The sequence below is a fragment of the Coregonus lavaretus genome (assembly GCF_964263955.1).
Source record: "Coregonus lavaretus genome assembly, chromosome: 34".
NCBI classification, from domain to species: domain Eukaryota; kingdom Metazoa; phylum Chordata; class Actinopteri; order Salmoniformes; family Salmonidae; genus Coregonus; species Coregonus lavaretus.
In genome coordinates, this window is record NC_140021.1 from 8,517,265 (window position 1) to 8,537,263 (window position 19,999).

General features: G+C 48.3%; 1 protein-coding gene across 1 annotated transcript in view; it reads right to left on the minus strand.

Moving 5' to 3' along the window:
* The window catches only part of LOC311109053 (histone-lysine N-methyltransferase 2C-like), a 185,298-nt gene that overhangs the window by 6,545 nt on the left and 158,754 nt on the right, over positions 1-19,999 (minus strand). Inside the window, exons 36-53 of the mRNA XM_084151839.1 lie at positions 19,303-19,449; positions 16,999-18,894; positions 16,413-16,759; positions 14,316-16,090; positions 13,807-13,921; positions 13,541-13,610; positions 13,383-13,446; positions 12,939-13,171; positions 9,407-11,284; positions 9,004-9,210; positions 5,530-5,739; positions 5,177-5,318; positions 3,204-3,351; positions 2,819-2,997; positions 2,443-2,576; positions 1,386-1,656; positions 334-446; positions 87-182 (exon numbers count right to left, since the gene is read on the minus strand). Coding sequence (XP_084007965.1) covers positions 87-182; positions 334-446; positions 1,386-1,656; positions 2,443-2,576; positions 2,819-2,997; positions 3,204-3,351; positions 5,177-5,318; positions 5,530-5,739; positions 9,004-9,210; positions 9,407-11,284; positions 12,939-13,171; positions 13,383-13,446; positions 13,541-13,610; positions 13,807-13,921; positions 14,316-16,090; positions 16,413-16,759; positions 16,999-18,894; positions 19,303-19,449 — 8,025 coding nt within the window. The remainder of the gene's footprint in view (positions 1-86; positions 183-333; positions 447-1,385; positions 1,657-2,442; positions 2,577-2,818; positions 2,998-3,203; positions 3,352-5,176; positions 5,319-5,529; positions 5,740-9,003; positions 9,211-9,406; positions 11,285-12,938; positions 13,172-13,382; positions 13,447-13,540; positions 13,611-13,806; positions 13,922-14,315; positions 16,091-16,412; positions 16,760-16,998; positions 18,895-19,302; positions 19,450-19,999) is intronic.

Here is a 19,999-nt window from a genome sequence, read left to right on the forward strand (position 1 = left end):
TGCTAAATGATGTAAATGTAAATGTGAGATCAAAAGAGAAGATTCAAGACAAGAGTTGTAGGATAACTACAGTTAGAGATGCACACCTTACTGTCCTTGGCTTTGGACTGTGTGTCCGTGGCATGGAGGATGAAACAGCTGCGGCTGCAGAAGACCATGCCTTCCACCCGGCTCTGTCTCTCCTGCAGAAAGCAGAGACATGTCAGCATAATGTTCAGTGGGCACCAAAAGAAAGGAATTACATTTCAGGCTTATGCAGTTTAAATGACTAAACATGTTCATATTAAGTAACAATACTTGCTTCAGTTGAGCAACAACTGATCTGGGGCTTACCCGTTTGCTGCAGGGTAGGTCTTTGGTGGACTTGCGCACTCCGTTTCCCAGAACCACCACCTTGCAGTGGCAGCACCACTGGGGTTTAGGCCCCTCACCCCTGGCAGCTGGACCTAAAACACAAACAACTCAATCAGACTGACCATCAACATTGCAGAACATTTTATAATGTAAAAAACATGCTATTTTTTACATCAATTCGTCACTAAAAACACCTGGGCGAAAGACAGCTGAACGAGAAGGAAACAGACAGATCCTGCATTGGGGTTATTTCAAAGGGCTTCTTCACAATCAAATTAGACGACGTCTGATATGTTATATTTTTAAAGTCTGCAGCCAAAGAGCTAACAGGTTCAACCTCCCAATCATTAGTGACATGATCACTAATGGTCCTCTGTAGCTCAGCTGGTAGAGCACGGCGCTTGTAACGCCAAGGTAGTGGGTTCGATCCCCGGGACCACCCATACACAAAAAATGTATGCACGCATGACTGTAAGTCCCTTTGGATAAAAGCGTCTGCTAAATGGCATATTATTATTATATATTATATATCAATAAGAAGCTAGATAGGACTATCCACTGAGAGTAACAGAGGTTTTCTGACTCACACATACTGGTGTTTCCTTGCCCAGCTTTTGCCCAAAATCTGTTCGAAACAGCCAATTCCCTTGATCGAGGGTAATGGGATGAAAATCACTTCATCACAGCGCTTAATTGCCTGCCATTTACTGAGCTAAAAGCTACTTACTAAAATAGCTTGTACAAACTGAAAACTACTGTTTTGAAATAACCCAAATGAAAAGCTTAGGAACAAGTTTCCTAGTTTCCTAGGCTAGGAAAACATGCCATTTGATTGTTAGTCTGTTAATAACATGACACTGATAAATATATTAATTTAAATGGCGTAAGAGAGATTGTTGTGAAATAGTTTCACTGAAAGATATGGTTCCACCACCATTTTACCAGCTCTGTGGGCCAGAAACTTAATTTCTTCCATCACTATCAGTTGTTACCGTCAGCACATTAAAGTTGGATTGCTGGTGTGTACTGACCTGCGCTGGTGGGCGGGCCGATGGGCTGAAACTGCTGGCTAATTCTGGGATGAGTGGGTGGTCCGGGGGGTCTCAGGAACCTCATGGCGGGGGGCTGCTGGTGCTGGGGGAGCATGGCGACGTGAAGGGGGTCCATGCCTTGGGTCTGAGGCACCTTGAGTCCAGCCAGTAAGGCCAGGGAGCTGCGCTCGGGGCCGCGGCTCACCTCGTAGCTGCCGGGGATGGTCACACACAGTAGATCGGCCACCGCAGCCACCACACCAGGGATGTTCTGCAGGTCCAGAAGGGTCAGGGAGGTCAAATAAGTTCATAGCCAGTGGTGGTCCTCTTTAAGGAATACCTGGAATAGTATAAAGTAATCCTTCTTCCCCCACCCCTCCCTCCCCCCAAAAAGGTGGTTGTCCCACTGGCTATCATAAGTTGAATGCACCAATTTGTAAGTCGCTCTGGATAAGAGCGTGTGCTAAATGATGTAAATGTGGTCAATACAACAGCCCCATGCGCCAGGGGTCGGCAACAGGCTGCTCAAAACCGGCCCGCAAGTGAGTTTTGTATTTTTTGGGGGGATTATTATTATTTATTTTGTTACTAAAATCACCAGGAATTCAGCTAAAAATGAGTTTAATTTAGGAAATCGGTTCCCAAGTATTCCCACAAATAAAATAAATATGTTATTGTCTCAACGTAATCAAGGTATGAAATTATTGTTCTTTTCAAATACAATCTCTTTTTGGGCTTAGTTGTGGTCAATTTGCAATGTACAAATTATTATAATTTTTTCCCGGCCCCCCGTCTATTTGCTCCGGCAAAAATCAGCCCGTGGCTGAATCTAGTTGCCTACCCCTGCCGATGCTATACGTGAGACTATCATGGAAAATAGCTTTCTTGAATGTGTTGTATATGGTCTGGCTTGCTTACCCAGTAGTGTATTTACATGAATGTATGTATTCACTATGTCCACTGCAATTCAGTCTCTAGCTGCAAATGTGTACAACATGAAATAAACAGAACTATAATAGTAAAAATGGGTTGTTCACAGTTGCGTTTAGCCACTCACCTCCGCTGCAACCGGATTCAAGGTGATTGCTATGGATACCAAGCCAGCTTTGGCGCAGGATGGAGGCTGTCCAAACAGGGACCCGAAGAAGGAGCTCGACGGTTCAGTCTTGACCTCTTGCTTTATCTCAGTTCCTAAAGGAAACAACCAGACAATCTAATATTACAGAGGAACTAACACAAAGCAGCAGTTAAAATACTTGTACAACCCTGGCCTGAGGAAAGATTCTTAAAAGATATTCACCAATACAATGGCTCCCTAATGATTAGTATTACTAACAAGCAAACCTTCTTATAACTCAACATAACTTTAAAATACAATTTATTGGTACCTCTATTTCAGTCAGGAGTGAAAGGGGTGTGTGTGTGATTCTTACCTTTCCCGCTGGCGCTAGGCAGCATGGGTATGACGGGAGAGGAGCATGGGGATGGGAGCTCCTCCTTGACCTTTGACAGGTCGGGGTAGCGGCTGATGTCCATGCCGACTACGCTCTCGGGGGACGAGGAGGGGACAAAGTTGTCGGGGGTGTCCCTGTCTACACAGTGGTCCTGGCCCCTGGGACATACACAGAATCAGGGAAACTAGTTCAACCAGTGGGACAATGCAGTACAGCTTGGCTCGGCAGTGCAGAAGTCAGTCTTTAATACTCCACTCTCCGCTCAGAAGCAAAATTACAGTTACTACAGTTACTTGTTCAGAAGCCAGGTAGGAACTATCCTGCCTCTAAAATCCCATTGAAATGTGAATTTGCAAGTCCTCACCTGAGTTCCTCCTGGTTGTTATGGGGTGGTGTGGGGAGTGAGGCAGGGACGTCCACTGTCTTGGGCCCCTGGTTGATGGCATGGGCCATGAGGTCTTCCTCTGTCCGGAACGCTGTAGGCAGCTTCTTGGCTCCCAGGCCTTTGATCACTAATGTTAATTCAACAACAAACATATTTCAGCCATTGAAAAACAAAAATGTATTGTCCTTTTTATTTTCAGATCATAGAAATGTGTATTTTGCCATTGCAATGCCAGTAAAGATTCTTTGATATATATATATATACAGTGGGGAAAACAAGTATTTAGTCAGCCACCAATTGTGCAAGTTCTCCCACTTAAAAAGATGAGGCCTATAATTTTCATCATAGGTACACGTCAACTATGACAGACAAAATGAGGGAAAAAAATCAAGAAAAGCACATTGTAGGATTTGTTATGAATTTATTTGCAAATGATGGTGGAAAATAAGTATTTGGTCAATAACAAAAGTTTCTCAATACTTTGTTATATACCCTTTGTTGGCAATGACACAGGTCAAACGTTTTCTGTAAGTCTTCACAAGGTTTTCACACACTGTTGCTGGTATTTTGGCCCATTCCTCCATGCAGATCTCCTCTAGAGCAGTGATGTTTTGGGGCTGTCGCTGGGCAACACGGACTTTCAACTCCCTCCAAAGATTTTCTATGGGGTTGAGATCTGGAGACTGGCTAGGCCACTCTAGGACCTTGAAATGCTTCTTACGAAGCCACTCCTTCGTTGCCCGGGCGGTGTGTTTGGGATCATTGTCATGCTGAAAGACCCAGCCACGTTTCATCTTCAATGCCCTTGCTGATGGAAGGAGGTTTTCACTCAAAATCTCACGATACATGGCCCCATTCATTCTTTCCTTTACACGGATCAGTCGACCTGGTCCCTTTGCAGAAAAACAGCCCCTAAGCATGATGTTTCCACCCCCATGCTTCACAGTAGGTATGGTGTTCTTTGGATGCAACTCAGCATTCTTTGTCCTCCAAACACGACGAGTTGAGTTTTTACCAAAAAGTTCTATTTTGGTTTCATCTGACCATATGACATTCTCCCAATCCTCTTCTGGATCATCCAAATGCACTCTAGCAAACTTCAGACGGGCCTGGACATGTACTGGCTTAAGCAGGGGGACACGTCTGGCACTGCAGGATTTGAGTCCCTGGCGGCGTAGTGTGTTACTGATGGTAGGCTTTGTTACTTTGGTCCCAGCTCTCTGCAGGTCATTCACTAGGTCCCCCCGTGTGGTTCTGGGATTTTTGCTCACCGTTCTTGTGATCATTTTGACCCCACGGGGTGAGATCTTGCGTGGAGCCCCAGATCGAGGGAGATTATCAGTGGTCTTGTATGTCTTCCATTTCCTAATAATTGCTCCCACAGTTGATTTCTTCAAACCAAGCTGCTTACCTATTGCAGATTCAGTCTTCCCAGCCTGGTGCAGGTCTACAATTTTGTTTCTGGTGTCATTTGACAGCTCTTTGGTCTTGGCCATAGTGGAGTTTGGAGTGTGACTGTTTGAGGTTGTGGACAGGTGTCTTTTATACTGATAACAAGTTCAAACAGGTGCCATTAATACAGGTAACGAGTGGAGGACAGAGGAGCCTCTTAAAGAAGAAGTTACAGGTCTGTGAGAGCCAGAAATCTTGCTTGTTTGTAGGTGAGCAAATACTTAGTTTCCACCATAATTTGCAAATAAATTCATAAAAAATCCTACAATGTGATTTTCTGGATTTTTTTTCTCATTTTGTCTGTCATAGTTGACGTGTACCTATGATGAAAATTACAGGCCTCTCTCATCTTTTTAAGTGGGAGAACTTGCACAATTGGTGGCTGACTAAATACTTTTTTCCCCCCACTGTATATATATATATTTAATATCCCTTTAATAATAGCTACAATGTTACCACAGCATTACTTCTCCGAAGTGATTTTTAACGAGTTACTTTACCATCATGGCCGCCCAAGACGGCGGCTTTCCTGGCGAGGTTCTCGGCCGTGGCGAACCCATTGACCATCTTCTGCCTCGCCACGGGAGGCGGAGTGGGTGGGAGTGATGCTGGAGGGGTGGGCGGGTTGCTCAAGTTGTTCTGCTACAAAAATGGCAAAGCACACAACATCCTAACTGGATCCAACTAGGGAAATGTGTTTGAATATACAGGAGCATTCAACAGTGTGCGGGTATCCTTTTTATTTTTCTATTAAATCTATTCCTTTCCTATGATATACCTTGTTGTACTCTTCACCTGGAAAACGGACGGACGTCCATACACACATTTTGACCTAACAGTGTGCTCTCTTCACCTTGTAAATGAGCTGTGAGTAGTAGTCTGATACACCGTCGAGCAAGGCGCTGCCGAAGGAGCCTGACAGCCTGTTCTCCCCGTTGAGCTGCCCGCTGCCGAAGGAGCCTGACAGCCTGTTCTCCCCGTTGAGCTGCCCGCTGCCGAAGGGTGGGAAGTGGGCAAAGTTGACCCCCATTAGGGGCTCCATCAGGGGCAGTAGAGAGTGATCCTGAGGGGGTGGACGTGGAGGAAGAGAAGAGAAGAGGTGGAAGGAGAGGAAGAGAAGAGGTGGAAGGAGAGGTAGAGAAAGAGAAAGGGTGGAAGGAGAGGAAGAGAAAGGGTGGAAGGAGAGGAAGAGAAAGGGTGGAAGGAGAGGAAGAGAAAGGGTGGAAGGAGAGGAAGAGAAAGGGTTGAAGAGTGGAAAGAAAGAGGGTTAGTAAGACCAAAGGCTTTCGAGGTAAGCACTAAACAGGATCAACATTTGCTCTAGAAATTGAATGAAAACTATTGACGGTTATTAACTGAAGTCATTTTAACCTAGACTGTTATCGAAAGTGTACGGAGACATGGGAGGTCCAGACAAAAAGCAGAACAGTTCACTGCTACCCATGGTATATCTCCTCATCATCTGAATGACATGCAATTTCCTTATTTTATTATTAATCACCTAAAGATGATTATATATTTTCCATGTAATATTCTGTTTATGCCTTCCACAAATTGCGAGTGCTTCTTTTAAAAATCCACGGGCCGTTCAATTAAACCTAAATTAAAGTAATTACATATCAAGATGACAGTAATTTATGAGGTGTGTTAACAGAAAACAGAAAAATAACACCCACATTTGTACCCAAGCAGCTGCAGAGGAAGATATCAGATCCACATTCATCTACAAAATCAGCAGCCTGAGTGCTAATTTGCACATAGCGGCACCACACACATGCAACATTAAACACCATCAATCAAATGTTTTACACATCATCAAAATCTGGACATTTGTACTAAATAAAACTATTGTTTTAGGCCTGGCTACAATACCAGGCCAATCAACACATTCACAGTGGCGACCCTTCATTCAGGGCAGGTGGGGCTGAGCATGTTATTTTGGCATTAATACATGTCACATATCAGTTTGCAAACAATGTATAAACATTGAGTTAATGAAGCCGCATACAAACATGGTCTCATTTTTGCTCCAAAATGCAGGTGTTTCAGCCTAGCTCCGTGCTTTCTGTGGTGGTGGGGCAGCCAGCGGAAAATACAGAGTGTAGGGGTTGGTAATGTTCTCTAGTTGCGCCGTGATTGGCTCAGTGTTCTGTCACTCATGGGGACACTACGTCACCGCAAAATCTACAGGGAAATCGAGAAAATTCAAGCCCCTTGGGTGCTGCCATAGATTTACATTAGAAGTGCCCATCCGGGCCTCCCGAGTGGCGCAGTTGTCTAAGGCTCTAGTGCTAGCTGTGCCACTAGAGATCCTGGTTCAAGTCCAGGCTCTGTCACAGCCGGCCGCGACCGGGAAACCCATGGGGCGGCACACAATTGGCCCAGCGCCGTCCAGGGTAGGGGAGGGTTTGGCCGGCAGGGATGTTCTTGTCCCATCGCACACTAGCGACTCCTGTGGCGGGCCGGGCGCAATGCACGCTGACTCGGTCGCCAGGTGTACAGTGTTTCCTCCGGCACATTGGTGCGGCTGGCTTCCGTGTTAAGCGGGCACCGTGTCAAGAAGCAGTGCGGCTCGGTTGGGTTGTGTTTCGGAGGGCGCATGACTCTCGACCTTCGCCTCTCCCGTGTCCGTACGGGAGTTGCAGGGATGGGACAAGACTGTAACTACCAATTGGATACCACAAAATTGGGGAGAAAAAGGGGGTAAAATACAAAAAAATGTAAGTGCCCATCCAAGAAGGCTCAAGGCCATTGGCCACAGATAAACTGACGTCAAATCACGTTATATCTACTGTAGCTTTGATTGGACTGATCATGTCAACATCATACCTTCAAAATCTTAGCAAGCAAGCTAGACAAGCAGTCATCATCATGAATCAAGTCGACAATCTACTGGCAATTCCTTGTCATATGAAGAGAAATTATAGATAAAACGTATCAGTGCTCATTGGACATAAACATTACACAACAAGTAGGAAATCGCAAATTCAACAATGAGTGGTGTGGAAGGAATCAGTGGCTAACTGCAAGCGTTGCAAAGCAATCACTAGCCTGCTATTCAGTGGAGAAGGTGTGTGGTCTAAGTATGCATTTAAGGGTCTCTTTTCCAAGCTTAAAAGGATAAACATTCACATGCAACACCATGGGCCAGAAAAGGTTGAATACATTGGCCATACTGTCAATCCAGCATGACTTCAGTGAGTTCAAGACAACTGGAAACTCTGAAAAAAACATTTTGAACGGTCATCCAACTCGGAATTCCAAGTCTGGAACTCAGGCCTCTTTCTAGAGCTCCGACCTGAAGATCACTGACGTCATGATTCAACCTTGTTCTTTTCCAAGTTCCCAATTGTCTTGAAAGCACCATAAATCCAGAGAACGCCAGACTTTGATGACAAAGTTTGCCCACAAGGACCGCCGCACCACCTTCCTGTTCAAGTGAGCACAGAACAACAAGGTGAGTCCAAAAATGTATTGTATGCTGCTGCATAAATTATGTAATATGCCAGGGAGATATATATACTGTAGCTAAGAATGTAATACTAAGTGTATGTTGTGTAGTAAGCTATTAGTAGCCCATGTGCCTCACCCTAATAATTTGGCCTATTTCCCCCTCATAACTTAGCCTACTGTTCTGACCTGGTGGTGCACATATAGCCTGTTTTAGAGAAATGTCATCATCGAATATTGTAAGAGCTTTCATTGTCTGCTTATATGCCCCCTTTATTTATCCTACGGTTCTGACTTGGTGTACAGGGAGAATACTCTAAGAATGTCCCATGTTCTGAATTCTGTCGCTGTACATTTCAAAAGTGCTGAACAAATAGTTATATTGACTACGTCCGTCCTAGCTCGCTCATTAATGTCTTAATCAAAATTAAGGATTATCCACTTGTTGTCCCCTTATGCCATAGTTTGTACATCTCAATTGTCAGTAGAAACCACATTTATTTAAGCAAGTCAGCCATATCAGCTATGTTTTAAAAAAAGGCAGTAAATGAGGCTGAATGAATTGTTTTGCTGCCAGACAAGGCTCCACTGATAGCCAGGTGTAGCAGTGGTAAGGATTCACTACATGGTGCTGAAAAGAAAGCTCTGCTGTTGAGACAGCTTTATGTAGGCCCTAACAGTTTGTGGGTACCGTTTGCCACCGTTAAAGTGCAATGAATGTATTGTTTAGTGTTGTGTAGTAGCTTTGCTGGCATGCATTTAAAAAATGTTTTGGGGAGTTTCCCTCACCAAGATTTACATGCTAAAATCACCACTGCACATTCAATAAACACAAGCCAATCAACACTGTTTGGTGGCCGACCATTATGACCTGTACCTGTTTGAGCTGGGGCAGAGTGTCAGTAATAGAATAACTGATGTGCCTCTCCTCTTCCTCCTTCTTCCTCCTCTTGTAGCGTGATGGCAGTTTCTCCGCCCCGTTTTTGGGTGTCCGTTTGTTGCGTTGCTGCTTCCTCTTGCCCTGCGCCGGCACCGAGGGTTCTAGGAGCTCTGTGCTTCCTATCAGCTGACTGTGCGGGGGAGTCTGGGAAATTACAATGATACAAGCAAGGTTGGTGAGCTACTATTATACACACAACAAAGGGCTTTCTTTAGGAATGTAGTACTGAAAAGCAATTGCTTGTGCATTTTATACCCAAATAGCTTGATTTCAGAAGATGTAGTATCCTATGGGTGTGATGATTATAGTGTCTGTGTGAATGTGGTCTTTCCCTTCTCACCATGTTGTTGGTGGTGGAGGCCGGCCTGGTGGTGGCTCTGAGGTCTGCCGAGGCCTCCTGCTCTGAGCAAAGGCTGTTGCAGGATATCTGCTGTGTGGGAGGGGTCTGGTTAGCGTTGGCAACTAGCGGGGGCGTGCTCTTGTTCTTCAGCAGGTGCTTAAGCAGCTCGTTCCCCGCGTCGCCCCCTTTGGCACCGTGGAGGGGCGAAGAGAGCCCCTCCTCGCTTCCCTCCTCCTCCTTCACTGTCCCCCCGGCTCGGGGACCCTGCCCCAAGGCAGACCCGTCGTTGGCCGCCGCCCCTCTGCACTCAGTCTCTATCCTCTCCAGCTTGATTTGGAGGGTTTCGTCAAACAGGGAGGCCCTGTCATTCTCTGAGCCCATGCTGGAGCAGCCACCCTGGGCTAAGCTGCTGCCCGAGAGCTGCCTCTCCAGTTCTGAGGAGGGGGCCAAACCTGAGGACCCCACAGGGAGGAAAAGATCAGACAGATCCTGCTCTCCGGGAATGCTGAGGCTCCGGGTGGATGAAGTGTCAGACACGCGGGAGGGAGTCAGTGGGGCGCAGAGGTCCGAGTGGGGAGTGGATGGGGTCTTGACTGAGTCTGCGTCGTCAACAGTCTCTCTCTTCTTCTTCCTGTTCCTCTTCTTCTTAGCCTTCTCCTCTGGGATGATGTTGGAGTAGAGCTGGATCAAGGACTGGCCTGAGCCGGGGTAGTTGGGAGGTAGGGGGGTGGATGAGTCCATTCCAAACGGGGGTCCCTGTCCCTCGCCCCCAACCTGAGGCATCATCCCAGGGCCTCTGAACCCGGCAGGACGGGGCTGTCCAGGGGGGTAGTTGAGCCCCTGTAGCATGGGGATTTTGGGACCCATCTCTGGACTACCAAATGCCCTGTTCCCAGGCATGGGCCTGTGCACACCATCCGGCATGAAGCCCTGACCTGGGAGCGGCCCACCAGCGCTGGTGAAGCCTGGCTGCATGTTGCTCTGCTGGGGGTACATGGGCCCTAGCTGCCCCTGCTGCTGCTGTTGTGGCTGTTGTTGATGCTTAGAGGGTTGCATGAAGTCTTGGGGAAGATCAGTACTGTAGAATGGCATGTGGGCCAGGCTATCCCCTCCGGAGTTAGTAGCTCCGGAGCCGGGTGGGAGCCCAGTAGGCCCCAGACCCAGGCCTTGCTGCTCCATCTCCAGCCGCTGCTGCATGGCCCGGTGCCTCTCCACCTCCTGCATCAGCTGGATCCGCTGTCTCTCCTGCTGCTCCCTCAGGCGGTCCCGCCTCTCGCGCTCCTGGAAGCCCTCGCTGAATGGGTTGTTGTCGTCAAATTTCACAGCGAGGCTGTTTCCACCACTTCCATCGTTAGCTCCGCTGGCTCCCTGGGCACCTGTTCCGTTGCCCATTGCTGTAGCTCTTGCTCCAGACACCATTGAGGGTGGTGGCTGAAGCTGGGGCTGAGGTGGTAGTTGGGGCTGGGGTGGTAACTGGGGCTGAGGTGGTAGTTGGGCCTGGGGTGGTAACTGGGGCTGGGGCAACTGGGCAGGGCTGGCAAGGGGCATCTGTGGGGGCATTTGACCTGGAATTCTTGGACCTGGGCCTCCCATCGGTCCTTGGACTCCCCCTGGGTGCCAGCCTGGCATGTTGGGAATGCGGGCAGGGTTAGGTTGGCCAGGGTGGGGCTGCATTTGCATCATGGGCCCCATCATTGGCTGGCCCATAGAGGGTGCTCCGGGCATCATAGGTGCAGCTTGAGTAGGCATCCCTGGCATGGGTGGCATCCCTGGCATCATAGGAGCCTGGAGACTTGGCCGTTGTTGCTGCTGCTGCTGCTGCTGCTTGACACGGTACTCCTCTATCAGCTCTGCATGGTCTTTCTGCTGTTTCCGAATCTACCAGAGAGAAATAACACAGAGGAAAAAGAAAACAGAGAAACATGAGCAGATTGAAGGGATCCCACGCAGTTCTTCACAGTCCAGGAAGGCATTGAGAAACATTTTTAGGCACCACTTTTCTATCCAGTCCAATTAGAATTGGTATTTATCTGGCAATCACAGAAACTACCTGGAACCAGATAATGCTTATTGATACAGTAAATGTTTCAATGAATCCACTACTCACAAGAAATCAGATTGAACCATTACTAAGTAAATAACATTATCATTATATCTTAGAATATACTGCCAAAAAAAGGAACACTTGAGTAAATGAGGGATACAAAGTATATTGAAAGCAGGTGCTTCCACACAGGTGTGGTTCCTGAGTTAATTAAGCAGTTAACATCCCATCATGCTTAGTTAGGGTCATGTATAGAAATGCCCAGTTGCCCATTATTTTGGCTACCATGGCTAGAAGAAGAGAACTCAGTGACTTTGAAAGAGGGTCTCAAAGGAGCTTAAAGTGTGTGTATGTGTCTGTGTGTGTGTGTGTGTGTGTGTGTGTGTGTGTGTGTGTCTCAGTCACCAGATCTCAATTCTGGAGCGGCGCCTGAGACAGCGTTTTCTACCACCATCAACAAAACACCAACTGATGGAATTTCTTGTGGAAGAATGGTGTCGCATCCCTCCAATAGAGTTCCAGACACTTGTAGAATCTATGCCAAGGCGCATTGAAGCTGTTATGGCGGCTCGTGGTGGCCCAACGCCCCATTAAGACACTTTATGTTGGTGTTTCCTTTATTTTGGCAGTTACTTAGTAAAACCTCGTATTAAACGTAGTAAAACCTCATTAAAAAAGCCTTGTGAAAATGTTGACACGAGTAGACGATGTGTGTTAATGTCACAGAATAAATCACGTCTGCTGTCTCCTGTGGTGTTCATGCATCAGTGAAGTCTCGCACCTCGCCACAGTGAAAAGGTCACAGCAGTTGGAAATAATTAGCGAAGTCGCCCCTTTGTTGCTAAGAAAAGGTCAAAAGGTTTGTTTTCGGCCGTAATGTTTCCCTTGATTCTCAATAAAACGAGCAGTTCTTTAAAAGTAGCAGATGTATTGCAGCAATCAAGCTTTGTGTGCTCGGTGTGTGTTGCCAAGGAGGAGGACATTTAACCAAAAAGTTCATGGTCATGATCAAGTTTAAGATTGTCAGAATTGAGTTGTTATCGCATTTATGAGGGGACGGGAATACAAATCAAAGAGCTGATAAAGAGCCGCCTTCAAGAGTTTAACTTCAAGAGAAAATCTATAAAGGTAGAATCCAAAGGGATACCGGTGCTTAAATCCAAAAGGGCCGAGGCAAATCCTAAAGTAGACCCTCAAAGATTCAGAGAGAATCAATTTATTCAGGTGGCTTAAGATACGATTCCCTTTTCTTATCCACCTCTCCAAGGTGAATGACGACTTCATACAGATGACAGCATCTACAACCTCTCATCTTTCGTTACATTATTTAGGTAGTCAGAATTTCCAATCATATTACAGATTATGCCATGTAAAGATGTCAAATCATGTAATGTAAAAAACATATAAACCAAATCCAAGATCGAAATATTTCCAAAACCTTCAACATGGAATGCCGGTAATTAACCCCTGCTACATTTAGTTAGCTACCTGCTCCAACTGCTTCTGCACCACACTCTGCTGCTCGGTCACATGCTTCAGCTGTTCGACGTCCTCCTCAGGGAACTCCCGGCCCGCCTTTTTGGCTGTCCGCTGTTTGGCCGACAGGGCCTTCTTGGACTTCCTGTGGGCCCCAATCTGGTCTTCTAGAAACTTCTGCTGCATCTGGAGCAGCTGCTGGGTCTCCTGGAGCCACTCCTCATACTGCTTCCTCTGGCTGTCGTCTGAGAGACAAGAGTGGGTTAGGCGCCATTTTTACTTTGGATGTATAAATGCCAAAGGCATATAGGTGAAATCGAATAGACCCTGGATTGTATATCAACATATGAAATACTGAAGAAACCTAAAGAATGGTCTATGATTAATAATTTGGTTAAAGTGAATAAGGATGTCTTGATCAAATGCAAATAAAAAAACATTGGGTTGTCCACTCACTGATGAATCCAGGTCCAAAATTCGGGGGGTTTGGTCTCGCCATCTGTGGAGCCAACTTCCCGTCCTGCGAAGACAATTAACAAACGATAATGAGGCCTTGTTTTTTAGCAGAATAGATGAAACCGACAGACAGATAGTGGTTGATTCACAATGCTTACCTGTCCAAGCACATGTTTAGGCAGAGCAGCGGCAGCATCTGGTCCATGTGCTCCCGGCGTCTGCTGAATTCTGCCACAAAGACAATGAGAGGATCGTTGTTTTAGGGAACATTAAATTGACTTCTAAATATTTCCCATTCAATACTAAGCTTCTCAATAGTGTTTTGGACGGACCAAGAGAGTATTACAAAAAGCCTTTAAATTAATGTACATATTACCCACAAGCACAGATAATGAGCTAGCGGTAAGGTGAGCTTTTGTCTTACCTGTTAATGACTATTGGGGGCATTCCCATGCTGTTCTGAGCCATGACTTTATTGATTCCCTTCAGGGCTACCATCTTGGCCTTCATGATCGGGTCTGTGATGGCATCAAAGTCTGCTAAAAAATAAAAAGGTCCACTTAATCCTAGCGTTTGACCTCCTTTTAAGCCATTTCAAAAGAAGCCCCCCCTCATGTCTAAATTACGGATGGAATGCTGGTGAAGTAAGACTCCCAAAAGTGTCTGTCAAAAAAAATGAAGTCCAACATTCTGTTCCTCAAATTACAATTGAACAAATGCCAAGTACTTATTTTCACTCTAAATCTTGAATAAAGCATGAGGCTCCAACTGAAATGGCTTGATATTCCTCATATATACCAAAAAGGATGACCATGCAAAATGACTGCAAAACCCCCAGACAACTAATCTGACAACACCCTGGTAATGTGTGTGACTAAATGAAACGGGTGACCAAAACAGTTGACATGTCTATCTGAAGCTCAATGCCCTTACCCATATTGGGGAAGAAGGAGTCGCTGGAGCGCTGTCGGATCATGGCCTGCATCTGCCTCTGCTGCTGCTGCTCCTGCCTCTCCTGGTCCAGCAGGTCCTGTAGGAGGAGTGGCTGCTCTTCCAGCAGCAGAGGCCTGTTCTGTGGGCCGGCCTGCCCCAGCGAGGGGCCCTGCTGTTGGGGGAACATGCCCTGCTGGCCCTGGGGGTTCAGGCTGTGGGCATTGGGCTGCTGACTGGCTCCAACCATGGCTAGGTTTAGCTCCACCTGCTGGTTGGCTGAGGCCCCGAAGCTGTGGTTGCCTCCTGAGATGAGGTTTGGGTTTCCCATTGAAAGCCTGCTCTGAACCAACGCGGGGCTCACCCGATGTCCCATAGCCACGCTGGGATTGAGCCTGTTGTTGTCTTGGGCGTGTTGCCTAGGTAGCATCAGCATGCCAGTGTTTGGGTGTAGCCCGGTGGCCTGGGCAGCCATGTCCCCTTGGTGAGGAGAGCCGTTTGGGCCAAACCCAGTGTCTTCCAGTTTCTCTTTGATCAGAATGCTGGAGAGGACCGGAGTTGAGCCGGAGCCAGTCTGTCCAGGCTGCTCATACAGCCCTGCGCCCTCTTGGTTTGTCATGGTTCTGTTGTCATTCACCGGGCCACTGCAGAGAGACTGGTCCTGATTTTGGTGTTCATCTTTGACCTCCGTTTTGATTGTATCCTCGGTTTTAAACATGTCCAAGGTCTCTTTCGATTCGTTGGCCTCCCGTTTGTCTGATTTCCCCACCGATCGGGACGAGGTGGCTGCGCCATCCCCGCTGCCTTTCCTCTTCTCCGACAGGGCTTTCTGGAGGTCCGAGGTCTCTCCCTGTTGGTGGTCCTCCATGGGGTCGCCCAGGTCCAGATCTTCTTCACTGAACATGTCTTTCTTGTCCTCCAGGTTGAGCTCGGGGTCCGTGTAGGCGATGAGGTCAAACTTCCCCGACATGAGGAAGTCGTCGAGGTGCAGGTCATTGGGTCCCAGTTCAAGGTCTTTGCCATCATCCGGGTCCAGGTTCAGGTTCAGGTCGACCAGGTCTTTGACCTCTACATCTTCAAGGTCCTTCACTGCGGAGTCTTCAGCATCCAAGTTCTCCTCGATTCCGTCTCCACTGGGTATCTGAGTCTCCTCCGTTTGACCGGTGCTAGACCCAGGCAAGAGCATACTAGATGGCGCTGCATTGAGTGACTCACCAGTGACCGGGTGGCTGAGTGACCTATTCAGTGGAGGATGCTGTTGCTGCCCTGTGGTCATCAGAACTTCAGTCTGCTGCTGGTGCAGGTTCTCCATACTAGCCGACATCTGCATGTGACCGACCGATCCCTGGGAAGGTCTGCCCATCATGGGGTCCATCATTCTGGGTCCCTGGTTCCCGGCGAAGCCTATCTCCTGGCCTTCCATGAAGCCCTGGGGTGTTATCTGGGGCTGGTTGGAGGGGTCCATGACATTGGGAGGTCCATGCCCAAAGGGCATCCTCATCCTGTTCTGAGGGGCCCTGTGGCGGAGCTCGATGAACGGCTGACCCATGATGTTGTGCTGCTGGACAGGAAGGCCCCGTGGGGGGAAGTGCGGGGAGAGCCCCATCTGGGTGTTGCCCTCCATGACCCCCCTGGAAAACTCCACCGAGTGGGACATTCTCATCTGGGGTGGCACATTGTCGACCATGGGCCCGCCAGGCATCTGGTGAAGGGGCCTGAGGAAGTGTTGCTCCTGGCCTGGTTGAAGGGATCCTTGAGCGCCGGGGGGGAATCCAAACCTGAGAGTAGAAAAGATGGAAAACACATTGTTAAATGCTCATCCATAACTACATCCCAGGCAGAACACAATAGCATTGATTGCGCCCTACACACATCTTCAATAAGGAAGATTACACTAAGTGGGACTTCAATAATGACACTTCATTACACATTTCTAGCATGTTTAACATATTTGTATTAATTGAATTGTTTCAAGGGGCGCAATCAATTCTGCAAGCCAATTATACAAATATACAGCTGAATATGGGTAAAGACTGTGCATACAAAGAAGTTTGAACAAACTACAGCTGAGTGAAATCTATGCTGTCAAATTCAACTAACCTCATTCCTTGTGGCCTCATGCCCATGTTGCCCATGTTGGCCATGTCCCTGGGGAAGTGGGGTCTGGCAAACTGTCCCTCATTGGGGAAGTGTCCTCGCTGGTCCTCTAGGAAGGTACCAGGGAACCTCTGATCCCCGGGAACGTGGGGGCCGCCCCTCATGGGTCCTGGGTAAGGTGGTGGTGGTCTGCCGAACATGTCGCTCTGTGGGGCGGGATCGTCATGTGACCAGTGGTGGGGTGTCCCCGGGCTGGGGGCTGCAACAGCTTCCTGTAGTAGTCCTTTCTCTTGCCGGATGGCAGACTTCTGTTGCTGCAGCCTAAGGATCTGCTGGCGCAGTCTCTGGCGCTGCGGGGGGAGAGCACGGTACACTTTAGCAAGTTACATCATGCACTTAGTCATTCATTCGAATTTTAGGGATCCTTACAGAGAAGCAAAAATGTTTCACGTTGCACCAACATGCACTGCCATATTGGAATGCGGAATGACTAATCACCTGCCAATAACTATGCAAACAGAAGAAGGTTTTATGGCAAATCATGTGTTACCCATGTGAGTGTCATTGCGTCTCTACCAAATGCAAATACCTGTCTGAGCTTCTCTTCAGTGTCTCCCAGGTGTGGTAGCATGCTGTTCTGAGCGTCAACAGTGTTGCTGATAGACTGGGGGATATCATGGGCCTGCCTTTCCGAAGTTTGGGCAAAAGGTGTCATTGGACCCTGTTCAAAGGGGTCGTGAATCTGCGTTTGACCACCGTGATGATTCGATTGCGGCAGAGAGAAACCTTCATCCGACTTTCCCGGGTGCTTAGGTGTCTGAGAGCCCAGGGCGCTTGGATGGGCAAACACGTCCTGCACCCTGCCCGGAGACTGGTGGGAGAAGGGGTCAGCTGGGAGCTGGGACATGGGTATCGGTCTGGAGCATAGTCGATTGAAGGCGTCAGGGCCTGCTTCTGGTCGCGGTGTCCCTGGAGCTTGGGCGTAAGGGTCGGTGTGGAGCGGTCTTGGGGTTCCGGGTTGTTGGGCATAGGGGTCCATGTTCCTTTGACTACTGGGGGATTTGGGAAACCTATCCCCTGGGGCTGGTCTGGGGGTACCTGGCATGGAAGCATAAGGATCCATGGAGTGAGATGGAGACTGTCTGTGATTGGCTGGGTGCTGCTGGGGAAACTGGTCTAGACGAATGCTAGGTGGCGTCTGCAGGTATGAGGGATCCGAGTGTGGCCTTGGGGTGCCAGGAGGTTGGGCATAGCCATCAGAGTGAGGTCTGGGGGTGCCTGGCGGTTGGGCGTAAGGGTCAGACATCTGCTGTGAATAATCCGGCCTCGGGGTAGATGGCGCTTGGGCATACAGGTTTCTGTGAGGGTGTCTAATCATTGGCATGGGTTGAGCGAAATGGCCCTCCTGGGGTTGGCGCATCATCTTGGGCTCATTGGGGAACCCTTCCCCCATGGGTGGCCGGGGAGTGAGAGGCTGCTGGGCGTAAGGGTCGGCCTGTGGTCCTTGTGGAAAGCCATCAGATGGCCCTCGTTTAAGTCCCCCAGGCATAGGGCCACTGTAGGGCTCTTGCTGGGACTGCTGGGGAGGCATGGGGGCTTTGAACACCGGCACGGAGCCCGACTCGTTGCTGCCGGGGATGGGAGTGAGCAAAGGCCTGGAGTAGGGGTCCGAGAGGATCATGCGGTTGTGAGACATGCGCTGGTAGACCTCGGCTCGGTGTCCGCCCATCCTGGCAAAAGTCTCTCCCCCAGAGGGAGGACTCATCATGTGCCTGGCCTGCTGGTGTTGCTGCTGCTCACCCAGTCCTGAAGGGCCCACCCTGGCGGGTCCCATGGGTTTAACAAAGGGGTCGGGGGGCCTGGGGGTGTCTGGCATCTTAGCATAGGGGTCAGCATTACCAGACGTGGGCAAGCCAAACGACTCGTGGGCCGGGGAAGGCCTCCCTCCCCTTTCCTGCATCTCCGACAGAGAGTTCTGCCGGGGCGTGGTGGATCCACCACCCCCAGGGGGCGGTCTCGGGGTGCCCACCATTTTGGCGTATGGATCCCAAGGCGAGGATGGCCGGGAGCCTGAGGAGGAACCCGGGGAAAACATATGTGGTGACTGGGGCTGGGAGGATGGCCCCTGCTGGGGGTACGAGGTCTCCTGGGTGGGTGTCCTTGAGGACGGAGGTGGGAGCTGGGGTCTGAGGAACACGTCATCCTGTGACCCAGAGGTGGGTGTGCCCGGGAGTTGGGGTCTAGCGAAGCCATCCTTAGATGCTATTGGCTGCAGTGGGGACGAGTTTCCAGACTTTCCTCCATTGCTGGGCTGAGGAGTCATGGGGCTCTGGTTACCACTATTAGGGGTTGTATCTCCACCTGACTGACTGCTAAACAGCTGTTGTTGTTGTTGTTGCTGGAGCTGTTGCTGCTCATTTTTAACCTGCTCCAGCTTTTGAGTGGCTTCGATCTTCGCCTGCTGCTTGCTCTTTTGTCTCATTTGCTGCCATGGAAACAAGAAAAGCAGGGGAGGAGAGACACTTCAGTTAATTAAGCCTTTTTGGAAGCGTTGAATTTGTAATTTTATGATGACATGGTGCTAAGAATGCTTTCTTTCCCTCACTCACAACAAAGTTTTAATGCTTTTTCAATATGAGTGGGTCTAGCGTGTGTTGTTAAGCCATGCAAGAGGGAACAATGTGAAGGTGTATGTAATAATATGGTGATGAAATAAAGCTTCTGGAGGCTGTTACTGTGTTTTTTCAGGGCCAAGGACAGATTTTACCAGTTAACCAAGCTTTTCTCCCTACAACTCCACTTTACAGTTAGCTTTTCTTACACCTTGTAAATTTTGCTTTATTGGTTCTCGGCAGACGAATACCAGAACAGTGCTTCGCCTTGGGAATCTTACCAGAGAAATTTTTCCACCTCCTGCAGCTATAGTTGCCTGGTTGGAATGTCCAAAAAGGACGTCTTTATTTGTTGATTTTATGGCTTTGCTTTTTGGGACCTTTTCCTGCTGCTTCTTAAGGGGTCCCCACATCTGATTTAACTCTCCCTTTTCAATGCAAATTAAGAATTAGTAGACTGTATGAGAACGCCAAATGTATTGTTTAAAAATGACTCACTCAACCATGCACATATATAAAGTTAAATAAAAAATCTGTTTCATGCCCCCAGGTTATGTTATGTTCAATCTCACCACCTTGCTCCTACTCACAATTCCCCTGACATGCGGTACTTGATTATTATGGTGGTGTATTATGGTGTCATAAAATACATGTACACACAAAAAAGTGCACACTGCTCTCTCACACCAGGGTTTCTCAACATGCAGGAACAAAATCCCACTTATACCATTTGGCTTCCTGAAGACCTGCCAAGGCAGCCACTAAACAAACATTTCTTATTTTAAAGGCATGCATGCAATTGCCCCACAATCCTGCATCCAATCTCGTACCCTCAGACTCAGTTTAAACAAAACACATTGTAACATTTAAAAATTAAGGCCAAACGAATCCTCAACAACTCCTAGAATAGTTGTTGAGAAACCCTGCTTTACAGTGTGCCAATGCTTTATATTCCCCCTCCCTCCATTCCCAGCACCT